This window comes from Danio aesculapii, chromosome 17 (assembly GCF_903798145.1).
Source record: "Danio aesculapii chromosome 17, fDanAes4.1, whole genome shotgun sequence".
Classification (NCBI taxonomy): Eukaryota; Metazoa; Chordata; class Actinopteri; order Cypriniformes; family Danionidae; genus Danio; species Danio aesculapii.
The window spans coordinates 49,265,214-49,278,662 of record NC_079451.1 but is presented as its reverse complement, the minus strand read 5'-3'; the positions used below and the strand labels follow the sequence as shown (position 1 = coordinate 49,278,662).

Sequence of the window (13,449 nt, the reverse complement as noted above, 5' to 3'; positions counted from 1 at the left end):
GAACAAGAGAAAATATATATGTTCACATTTATTTCAAATTCAAAGTTTAACTTTTGTACAGCTCAATGTATCTGTGCACTAAGTAAATGTTTTGTTAAGATTTTGTTTAAATACCAATTTCTTTTATTAAAAACTGACTTATTACATGCTTAATAATAAGATTTATTAAGATTATTAAGATTAAATACACTAAAAAAAATGACTTCTGCTGCCTATTTAAACTATTTATTTAAAATTAATTGAAACTATACAATTCTCAAGTTTGGGGGGACAACTTAATAGTTTTATGTTCAATCTACTTTAATTTAAAATTAATTAAAAAAGTTAACTTAATTGATTTGTGATGGGACAACATGAAGATATTGTGTGGAAGTCAGCATTTGTACAGTATACTTAAGCGGTTTGAACATAAAACAATTAAAAACTCAACAATCGTGTGGTTTCAGCTCATTTTAAATAAGTAGTTTGAACAAACAGCAAACACCCTTTTTGAGTGTAATTAGCCAGTATTAATAGTTTGAATTACACTCATGCGTTAAAGTGTGACCAAAATATGCTAAATAAATAAATAAATAAATAAATAAATAAATAAAACAACATAAATCCATCTGATTAACCATTACACCCCATTTACACAGTGTCAGCTTCAACGCTTCCCTTTCACTTTGAATGGGTGATGTCAAGCTTTGCCAAACTGAATAGACGATCCATCAACGCCACTTCAGCAACGTTGCTCGCTGTATAAGTTGGGAATTTCAAGTGTCAGCCAATCAGATCGCTCTAGTCAAGTCAAGTCAAGTCAGGTCAGTTTTATTGTCGAATATGCTGAACATTCTTGATATACAGCACACATAAAATTATGCAAATACTTTATGCAAATTCCCAAGCTCAGACAGTAACCAATTGTGGACTAATTTTTTTTGGCAGACGCTGCTATGACGATCGCGTCAGCTCTTACTTCAGACACACCCTGCGTCAAGCATTGACGCCGAAGCCCTGTGTGAATCGGGCAATAAAGTCAATACAGGGGAGGACGTGCAAGCAATCAAACCCCTCAGAACTGAATACATGCGCTGAAGAAAATGATTAACTGGATTTACTCAAATTTAAAGTGGCAGCATGGTGGTTCAGTGCCTCACAGCAAGAAGGTCGCTGGTTCGAGTGCCGGATGGGTCAGCTGGCATTTCTGTGTGGAGTTTGCATGTTCTCCCCCGTGTTGGCGTGGGTTACCTCCGGGTGCTCCGGTTTCGCCCACAGTCCAAACACATGCACTATAGGGGAATTGAATAAACTAAATTGGCCGTAGTGTATGAGTGTGTGTGTGTGAATGAGAGTGTGTATTTTCCAGTACTGGGTTGCAGTTGGAAGGGCATCCGCTGTGTAAAACATATGCTGGATTAATTTGCAGTTCATTCCACTGTGACTACCTCTGAAATAGAGACTAAGCCGAAGAAAAATGAATGAATGAATGAAAATTTTATGTAAGTGGTTGCAAACGTTTTATATGGGCTGAGTGTAAACAAACAAATTATGTTGAACATTACTCAATTTACTTTGTTTGTTTAAAGGGCACCTATGGTAAAAAATCTACTTTTCAAGCTGTTTGGACAGACATATGTGCATGTATGGTGTATAGACCGTCATATTGGGGTGATATAAGCACACCCAGTGCTTTTTTTTAAATTTAACAACATAAAAACGGTGGACCAATTGGAGCGGTTTTCAAACCGACCGCAACTTTACATAGGAGTGCGGTCCCTCCGCCCACCAATATTGATTGACAGGCGCGTCATCATATCCTCAGTTTGTTGATTCACGTCCGCCATTTTCAGCGTGAGTCTAAGCGATATCACTAAAGGAACACCCTAGCTCTATTTTTAGATGCAAGGCTCATTGGGCTCAACACAAGATCAATATTCTCCACATTATCGCTCTAATCGGAATTATTGGTTGTATCTTTAGGTAGGTTTGCAAACATGTGTACTTCTCATTGAGTCTACCTTATACTTCAGCCGTTTGCATTGCTCGCGATCCCAGAAGCTCCCTGTGATCTTAACTAGCATGCGTTTTAGAATTCTAAACATCGGTTTCTATCAGGGAACACTCAAGTCGACGGCTGGACGCCGCGGACCGCTGCAGAAACCTATGTTTAGAATTCAAAAATGCGTGGCGCGACGATTCGGGACACTTCATGCTTCTGCCGCGCCACAGAGAGTGTCTGGTGTGCCGTGTCGTGGCTTCGAGCGGCGCATCCCGTGCCTCAGTCAAAGTTAATTCAGTGTGTGTGGTTATTAGTTTCTGTGTACAAGCTCGGCACTTGAAACTAGCACACAGTTGACTGTAAAACTGTACAAAGACACAAATGATTTTGTACTCTCTGCTTGGTCTGTGTCCGAGTCGTACATGTACGACTGAATGGTGATCCTCTCTCTCTCTCTCTCCTCTGTCTTCCTGTCAGACTCTGTTGCAAACGCAGAGCGGGTGAGCTCATGGCCCCGCCCCTTGTTACGTTGGGTGGGAAGCCGAAACTAATCTACATGTGAAGCAACACACCCCTAAATCAGCGAGCTGTGGACACGCCCCCAACATGACACTTTTTAACACATTATAATAAAAAATCTGAATTGTGTTTTAAACTGAACCTAAACTGGCACACTCAGAAGAACCATAATATTAATATTACATCATAAAAAAGAGGTAAACTATGTGCCCTTTAAATTCAGCCCATACAAAAAATTTCCAACCACTTACCTTAAAAAAAAAAAAACAAGTGAATCCAATTAATCTTTTTCAGTGGATTGAACATAAAAGTTGCCCTCAAAAAAACGTCAAAACTGTGTTTTCATTTATTGAGTGTAATAAGCCAGTATTAATAATGTGAATTAAACTAAAGCCTCAAAATAAAGTGTGACTAACATATGCTAAATTAAATTTAAATAAATAAAACAAAAAAAAATCAATACTAGTCAATTATTAAAATGAATAAGGGGAGGACGTGCATCAATAAATCTCCTCAGAACTGAATACGTACACTGAAAAATGTAGTAAATTTAATAAAAGAAAATGTCAAAGGTAGGTGGTTGCACACAATTTATATGGGCTGAATTTAAACAAACGAATAAAATTAAATTTTGCTTGTTTAAATTCAGCCCTTGTTTAAATTGCAACCACTTACCTCAACAAATATAGTAAATCCAATGGATTTTTTTTTTCAGTTGTCCCCAATAAACGTCAAGTGTTGTGTTGTCATATTTGGAGTGTAATAAGCCAGTATTAATATTGCGAATTAAACAAAAGTGTTAAAATAAAGTGTGACCAAAATATTATACATTTGATTAAATAAATAAAACAAAACAAAAATCAATACTGATCTACTGTTAAAATGAATAAGGTTTCAATAAAACCCCTTAGTACTGAAAATACACTGGAAAAAAATGATTAATTGGATTTACTATATTATTGTACATTATATTATTATACTACAGCAATGAGCCATTTCGAATTTTATTGGCAAATGCATTTTTTAAAAAAGTCATTAGGGATATATATGATAAAAAAATATGACTGATGAGACTGATTCCTGTGACTCTCCAGAGACAGACGAGTCTTCGCTGAGGCCAGCTTCCAGCCTCCGCCACTGAGACTGCAGCTCTGCACAAGACGTTTGGCCAGCGGAGAAATTAAAATGGTCGTGCCCAACTGAGCCTGGTTTCTCTCAAGGTTTTTTTTCTTCACTTCCGCCATTAGTGAAGTTTTTTTCCCTCTCCGCTGTCGCCACTAGCTTGCATGGTTCGGGATCTGTAGAGCTGCGCATCGTTGGATTTGCTCTTCAGTATTTGGACTCTCAGTAGTGATTATTAAACCACACTGAACTGAGCTAAACTGAACTGAACTTAAACACTACAAACTGAACTACACTGTTCCCATTTACTGTGACCTTTTATGTGAAGCTGCTTTGACACAATCTACATTGTATAAGCGCTATACAAATAAAGGTGAATTGAATTGAATATATATGAAGCATCACATGTTGAGCAAGTCCATGTATTAATAAAGGACAAATTACAGAATTTCTTTCTCTTCACCACTCATGAACATTGTTTGAATTTTATGGCGCAAGGTTACCATAGAAATGTAAGTGGCATGCCCTATATTGGTGTCGCGATTCAAGTTAATCCACAGCGTCGAACACGTGCATTGGTTAAAACGTCCCTTTATTCTTATTCATTTTGCTGTAAAAATATACAATAAAAGGTCATTTTAATTGTATTTTCAATAGGAAACTGATTTTTTAGTGACATTTTAAATTTTTTTTTGAAAGGAGACAGCTGGAGAGCCACATGTGGCTCCCGAGCCATAGGTTCCCTACCCCTGTACTACAGCAATCGATGTACATGAGCTGAATTTAAACAAATTAAATTTAGCAATGTTCAACTTAATTAGTTTGTTTAAATTCAGCCCATGTACATCGTTTGCTATCAAATTCCTTACAAATTATAGTACATCCAATGAATCTTTTTTTTAGTGTGGACTGAACATAAAACAATTGAGTTTGGAAAAAAAAACATCAAGAAATGTGTTGTCAAATTTTGAGTGTAATAAGCTAGTTTTAATAGTGTGAATTAAACTAAAGCGTTAAAATAAAGTGTGACCAAAATATGCTAAATTCATTTAAATAAATAAAAATTTATAATAAAACATATTCAGTTCTTTGGGATTCAATAAAACCCATCAGAACTGAATATGTACACTTGTTCTTGGACTGTGGGGGAAACCGGACCATCCGGAGGAAACCCACGCCAACACAGGGAGAACATGCAAACTCCACACAGAAATGCCACCTGGTCCAGCCGGGGCTCGAACCAGCAACCTTCTTGCTGTAAAGTGATCATGCTACCCACTGCGCCACCATCACGCTTGAATTCTAAATTAATTTAAACAAATAAAAAAACAAAACAAAAATCAATACTGATCAACTATTAAAATCAATAAGGGGAGGACGTGCATCAATCAAACCCTTCAGAACTGAATATGTACACTGACAAAAACATTAATTGGATTTACTACATTTCTTAAAGTAAAGTAAGTGGCAGAAATCGATTTATATTAGCTGAATTTAAACAAAATAATTTAGGATGTTCAACTAAATTAGTTAGTTTAAATTTTGCCTATATACATTGTTTGCAACCACTTACCTTAAAACAAATAAGTAAATCCAATGCATTATTTTCAGTGGATTGAACATAAAACAATTAAGTTGTCCTCAAAAACATCAAGAACTGTGTTGTCATACATAGAGTCTAATAAGCCAGTATTAATAGTGTAAATTAACCTAAAATAAAGTGTGACCAAAATATGCTAAATTCATTCATTCATTTTCTTTTCGGCTTAGTCCCTTTATTAATCAGGGATCGCCGCAGTGGAATGAACCGCCAACTTATTCAATGCAACGGATGCCCTTCCTGCCGCAACCCAACACTGGGAAACACCCACACACTCCGGCACTCACACACATACACTACGGCCAGTTTAGCTTATTCAATTCCCCTTTAGCGCATGTTACTCTGGGGAAAACCGGAGTACCCGGAGGAAACCCACGCCAACACGGGAAGAACATGCACCATGACACCAATATGCTAAATAAAAAAATAAATAAAAAAAAACAATACTGATCAAATGATAAAATAAAGTGTGACCAAAATATGCTAAATTCATTCATTCATATTCTTTTCGACTTAGTCCCGCAGTGGAATGAACCGCCAACTTATCCAGCATAGGTTTTACGAAATGGATGGCCTTCCAGCTGCAACCCAACACTGGAAAACACCCACACATTCCTGCACTCACACACATACACTATGGCCAGTTTAGCTTATTCAATTCCCCTATAGTGCATGTTACTGTGGGGAAAACCGGAGGAAACCCACGCCAACATGGGCAGAACATGCACCAAGACACCAATATGCTAAATTAAATAAAAAAAAAAAACAATACTGATCAACTATTAAAATAAATAAGGGGAGGACGTCTATCAATCAAACCCCTCAGAACTGAATATGTACACTGACAAAAATTATTAATTGAATTTACTACATTTTTAAAGGTAAGAGGTTGCAAACAATTTATATGAGCTCAATTTAAACAAATTAAATTTAGGATGTTCAACTTAATTAGTTTGTTTAAATTCAGCTCATATACATTGTTTGCAACCACGTACCTTCAAGCAAATCAGTAAATCCAATGAATCTTTTTTCAGTGGATTGAACATTTAAATTGCCCCAAACAAACATCAAGAGTTGTGTTGTCATACGTTGAGTTTAATAAGCTAGTATTAGTAGTGTGAATTAAACAAAAGCGTTAAAATAAAGTGTGACTAAAACATGCTCAATTAAATTTAGATATATAAAACAAAAACAAATTAATACTAGTCAACAATTAAAATGAATAAGGGGAGGACATGCATCAATAAAGCCCCTCAGAACTGAATATGTACCTGGAAAAAATGATCAATGGTATTAACTAAAGGTGAGTGGTTGTAAACTATTTATATGAGCTGAATTTAAACATTCATTCATTTTCATTCAGCTTAGTCGCTTTATTAATCAGGGGTCACCACAGTGGAATGAACCGCCGTGAATTTAAACAAACAAATTAAATATAGCAATGTTCAACTTAATTAGTTTGTTTAAATTCAGCCTATATACATTGCTTGTAACAATAAAACAAATAAGTAAATCCAATGAATCTTCTTTCAGTGGATTGAACATAAAACAATTAAGTTGTCCCCAAAAACGTCAAGAAATGTGTTGTCATTTTTTATGTAATAAGCCAGTATTAATAGTGTGAATTAAACTAAAGCGTTAAAATAAAGTGTGACTAAAATATGCTAAATTCGTTCATTCATTCATTCATTTTCTTTTTTTCGGCGTAATCCCTATAATAATCAGGGGTCGCCACAGTGGAATGAATCGCCAACTTATCCAGCATATGTTTTATGCCTTTATGCCCTTCCAGCCGCAACCAAACACTGGGAAACACCCACACACTCCCGCACTTACACACATACACTACGGCCAGTTTAGCTTCTTCAATTCACCTATAGTGCATGTGTTTGGACTGTGGGGCAAACCGGAGCACCCAGAGGAAACCCATGCCAACACATGGAGAACATGCTAACTGCACACAGATATGCCAACTGGCCTATCCAGGGCTCGAACCAGCGATCTTCTTGCTGTGAGGCATTCGTGCTAACCACTGCTCCACCGTGAAGCCCAATATGCTAAATTAAATTTCAATTTAAATAAAACAAAAATCAATTCTGGTCAACTATTAAAATGAATAAGGGGAGGACGTGCATCAATCAAACCCTTCAGAACTGAATATGTACACTGAAACAATTGGTTAATTGAATTTACTACATTTTTTAAAGGTAGGTGGTTGCAATCGATGTATATGGGCTGAATTTAAACAAATAAAATATAGCCGCAACCAAACACTGGGAAACACCCACACACTCCCGCACTTACACACATACACTACGGCCAGTTTAGCTTCTTCAATTCCCCTATAGTGCATGTGTTTGGACTGTGGGGCAAACCGGAGCACCCAGAAGAAACCCATGCCAACACATGGAGAACATGCAAACTCCACACAGAAATGCCACCTGGTCCAGCCGGGGCTCGAACCAGCGACCTTCTTGCTGTGAAGTGATCATGCTACCCACTGCGCCACCATGACGCTTGAATTCTAAATTAATTTAAATAAATAAAAAAACTAAACAAAAATCAATACTGATCAACTATTAAAATAAATAAGGGGAGGACGTGCATCAATCAAACCCTTCAGAACTGAATATGCACACTGAAAAAAATTATTAATTGAATTTATTAAATTTTTTAAAGTAAATTAAGTGGCAGAAATTGATTTATATGAGTTGAATTTAAACAAACAAATACAACTTAGGATGTTCAACTAAATTAGTTTGTTTAAATTTAGCCTATATACATTGCTTGCAACCACTTACCTTAAAACAAATAAGTAAATCCAATGAATCTTTTTTCAGTGAATTGAACATAAAACAATTAAGTTCACTTCAAGAATTGTGTTGTCTTTTTTTTAGTGTAATAAGCTAATATTAATACTCACACACATACAGTATGGTTTGGACTGTAACATGCAAACTCCACACAGAAATGCCAACTGATCCAGCCGGGGCTCGAACTAGTGACCTTCTAGCTGTGAGGTGATCGTGCTAACCACTGTGCCATTTTGACCCCCGTTTGCTAAATTAATTTCAATAAATAAAACAGAAAAAAAATCAATTCTCATCAACTATTAAAATTAATTGAACATAAAACAATTAAGCTGTCCTCGAAAAACGTCAAGAATTGTGTTGTCATCTTTTGAGTCTCATGAGTCAGTATTAATAGTGTGAATTAAACTAAAGCGTTGAAATAAAGTGTAACCCGAATATGCTAAAATAAATAAATAAAATAAGATAAATCCATACTGGGGTGCGTTTCCCAAACAATGTTGTAACTCGCGGCTGAACTATCAAAGTATGATGCATCGTTTGGCAAAAGAACGATGTAGTGACGAGAGTTTCCCAAAACCCCTAGTTTCTCTGTTGCAGATCCATCGCTTGAACCATGTTAGTTATAGCATAAAACGCCCATAATGATGCTCTAAATAGGGTGGAGTAACAACTTCTTTAGAGACGAACCCCATCATTTATTTGTGCAAGTTATATTGTTTAACACAAACACATTTAAAATAAAATCCAATATTAGTTTTGCTAAAAACATGCACATGTTTTCCATATTAATTGAAATATATGTAAACGGCACGTATAGGGCCTGTGTTTCCTTTACAAATATTATTGAGAAGTTGAACATTACATATTCTATTCTAAAACATAAAATCACTTACAAATGCTATCACGTATTCTAATAATATATAAATCATATAAATAAATAAATAATAAATAAATAAATAAATAAATAAATAAATTGTGAGGCAATTTATTATAAAATTAAATTTAATATGTACTATTTATTAAGAAATTGAAAAAATCCTACTTTATAATAATAATAATGATGATGATTATTATTATTAAGTAGAATATTGTTTAATTAAAAAAAAAATTAAATCTACTTTTACAATTTGACACATGTAAACCACTGCAGAAAGTTCTAACCAGCAGGCCCATGTCATATACAGTACAGATACTGAATAAATAACCCACTATAAATTAAAAGCATTAGCGTATGCTGTGTTTTTGTTCTCACAAGCTTTGGAGACGTAACATAAATTCCACTTTTAAATAATAGGTCACCTATAGCTTTCGTCATGAGGCTGTGTTCAAAATGACATCAATGTTTTCAAAGTGCACTGCGAAGGGAGCACAATTGTAAACATGAAGATGGCTAAAACTGAACTGTAAGAATAGTTTGAAAGCAAATTACACCTAAGAGAGACGACTTTAATGCTTTTTATTTTTAATCATTCCAACTTTGAATGTTTGAATGTTCTTAATGAATAGGGCATAGGGGGATAAGTGGGAATAGAACACAGTCAGGAACTATGTTTCTAACTACAGCTCTACAGGTGTAGTTGCAAGTGCACAAGTTTGCGATGCAGTTTGCAAATGTTCATTGGAACGATGCATTTGCGAAAAGGCAAATTAACGAACTATATTTGTAACGACTGAACTTGCGACCTTAGTTAGCTAACGATGGTTTTCAGAACGCACCCCAGGTCATAAAATTACTTTTCCTGGTTGTTCAAACTACCTGTTTAAAATGAATTGAAACAACACAACTCTTAAGGTCTTTTTTGGCACAACTTAAATTTGTAAAAACAATTACATTAGCTAAATTGATTTGTGTTGGGACAACATGAGGGAATTGTGTGGAAACCCAGTATTTTCTTTTACAGTGTATTAAAATGAATACAGGGAGTGTGTTTCATCATTGAAACCTCTCAGAACTGAAAATGTGTAACAGATTATGTAAAACAAAAATGTAAAAAATTAAATAATATTAATCCTAAGCGCAAGTTTTGAAATCCCCCGAGCGCAGAGTTGTTTCTGTCTGAAACTCTCTCTCTTTCTATCTCTCTCTCATCCAACAGGTGAATGTGTATCAGAAGAATCATCAGATCCACACACACTCGCACACACACACTCAATCAATGCTCATGCAGCACAGAAATGCGACACACTCCATCTGCAACAGTGTGCTGCTTTCTAGTGTGCATATTACAGTACACTAATGAGAAGAAAAAAGAAGAAAAATCCTCATTACGCGGTGTTTTCTCCAAGTATATCGAGTGTCAGTGCTGAGAGACGCATTTCTGCACACAAGCTGACCTGGTGTCAGTCTCTGAAGAGCTTGAGAACATACTGATGGACTTGACGGAACCGCGTTTCTCCATCAATCCCCCTTAAATCATCAATGCAGATCGATGATGGTGGAGCTCTGCGGTGTGTGAGAGTGTGAGTGTAAACAATGCAACATCCGCGGGTGCATCACACACACACACACACACACACACCGAACCATGACTTGAAGACGTCAAACACACACAAACGCACACACACATGGAGACTTACCTCATCCCATTTCATGAATCTGCTGCCTCTCTTCAGGCTCTCGGACACGCGCACCGGCTTGAGTTGAAGCGCGTGAACGCCAGGTTGAGCTCCAGCCATTCAAGCTTCAACATTTAACAGCCAAAAACAGCGCGGAAAAAATGGGTATTTCTTCTCAGGAGCGAGATGGAGTGCTGCTGAATGGAGAGGCTTCTTACGCGCGCGGGTGCACATCTAGAGGCGCGTGGCCGGCGGACGCGTTAAAAACATGCTTTTGGACGCCGTTGGTTTGTGGAGTGATCGAAGACGCGGAGCAAATGAACAGCGGAAAGAAACAGCGATCATAAATGATGGAGAGAGAGAGAGAGAGAGAGATGGAGAGAGAGAGAGAGAGAGAGAGAGAGAGAGAGAGTGCTCCGCGCACTGACTCATGCGCGCGCCGAGATTCAGCGCCTCCTAGTGCGCGTCTCCGTCTCCAACACCGCCACTATTAAACATTTCATAACACCTCTGCGAATATCAGCATGGACCCACACACAGGGGGTTATTTCCAGCTATTTTAGCTCTATAGAATTCGGTTGTGACGAAAGAGGTTTATCTAATAGGTACAAATCTGTAAAGTCAATTTATGAAGTGAAAACGCACAGCCACAACGTGTTGATGGAGTACAAGTGCTTAACATATTATTTGACAAACTATTGCACTGTCTAGTTATTCATTTAATGTCTTTCATGTTTATTAAGTTTAATAATAATAATAATAATAATAATAATAATAATAATAATAATAATGACAAATACAAATACAGTATAGTATAAAATCAATTTATAAAATGAATACAATGCAGTATGTTGTGGATCTGTACAAGTGCTTAAATGTGTGCTGTATGATTATATTATATTGATTTATATTATGTTATATTATTATATTAGGTTATGTTTTTATGTTATATTGTGTTATATTGTATTGTATTATATTACTGTATATTATATTACATTATATTATAATACTGTATATTATATTATATTACTGTATATTATATTACATTATATTATAATACTGTATATTATATTATATTACTGTATATTATATTATATTACAGTATACTATATTATATTACTGTATATTATATTATATTACAGTATACTATATTATATTACTGTATATTATATTATATTACAGTATACTATATTATATTACTGTATATTATATTACATTACTGTAGATTACAATATGTTACAATACATTATATTACAGTATATTATATTATATTACTGTATATTATATTGCATTATTTTATATTATATTACTGTATATTATATTATCGTATATTATATTATATTGCATTACAGTATATTATATTATATTATATTATATTACAGTATATTATATTATATTACTGTATATTATATTATATTATACTATACTACAGTATATTATATTATATTATATTACCGTATATTATATTATATTACTGTATATTATATTACTGTATATTATATTATCGTATATTATATTATATTGCATTACAGTATATTATATTATATTATATTATATTACAGTATATTATATTATATTACTGTATATTATATTATATTATACTATACTACAGTATATTATATTATATTATATTACCGTATATTATATTATATTACTGTATATTATATTATATTATATTATATTATATTATATTATATTATATTGTATTACATTATATTATATTATATTATATTATTTTATATTATATTATATTATATTATATTATATTATATTATTTTATATTATATTATATTATATTACATTACATTATATTATATTATATTATATTATATTATATTATATTATATTATATTACATTATATTATATTATATTATATTATATTATATTACAGTAAATTATATTATATTATATTACATTATATTACTGTATATTATATTATATTACAGTATATTATATTATATTACTGTATATTATATTATATTACCATATATTATATGATATTACATTATATTATATTACAGTATATTATATTATATTACTGTATATTATATTATATTACCGTATATTATATCACAGTATATTATATTATATATTACAGTATATTATATTACCACTATATTATATTATATTACTGTATATTATATTACTGTATATTATATTATATTATATTACTGTATATTATATTACTGTATATTATATTATATTATATTACAGTATATTATATTATATTACTGTATATTATATTATATTACATTATATTACTGTATATTATATTATAGTATATTATATTACAGTATATTATATTATATTACAGTATACTATATTATATTACTGTATATTATATTATATTATATTATATTATATTATATCACAGTATATTATTTTATATTATATATTACAGGATATTATATTATATTACATTATAACTTATTACTGTATATTATATTACATTATATTATATTATATTACTGTGTATTATATGATATTACATTATATTATATTACAGTATATTATATTATATCACAGTATATTATTTTATATTATATATTACAGAATATTATATTACATTATATTATATTATATTATATATGACATTACAGTATATACATTATATTACATTATATTATATTATATTATATTATATTATATTATATTATATTATATTATATTATATTATATTATATTATATTATATTATAGCCAGCCCGGGAGCTAGCTCTCTGCAACTCTCACATGGTCGCCCACGCTAGGCCTGGTCATTACCTATTTTACAGTCTATGGTCATTAACTGGGTAGGAGACCACATTGGAAAGTTTGGTTGCTGCCGGAAGCACTGTGAGTGAGGCTAGCAGGAGGCG

The 13,449-nt window shown here is 33.1% G+C and overlaps 1 protein-coding gene across 1 annotated transcript in view; it reads right to left on the bottom strand.

Moving 5' to 3' along the window:
* LOC130244867 (1-phosphatidylinositol 4,5-bisphosphate phosphodiesterase beta-1) overlaps positions 1-10,888 on the bottom strand; it is a 195,096-nt gene extending 184,208 nt beyond the window's left edge. Inside the window, exon 1 of the mRNA XM_056477422.1 lies at positions 10,613-10,888. Within this exon, the coding sequence (XP_056333397.1) occupies positions 10,613-10,711 (99 nt within the window). The 5' untranslated portion in view covers positions 10,712-10,888. The remainder of the gene's footprint in view (positions 1-10,612) is intronic.
* Positions 10,889-13,449: the final 2,561 nt, after the last annotated feature.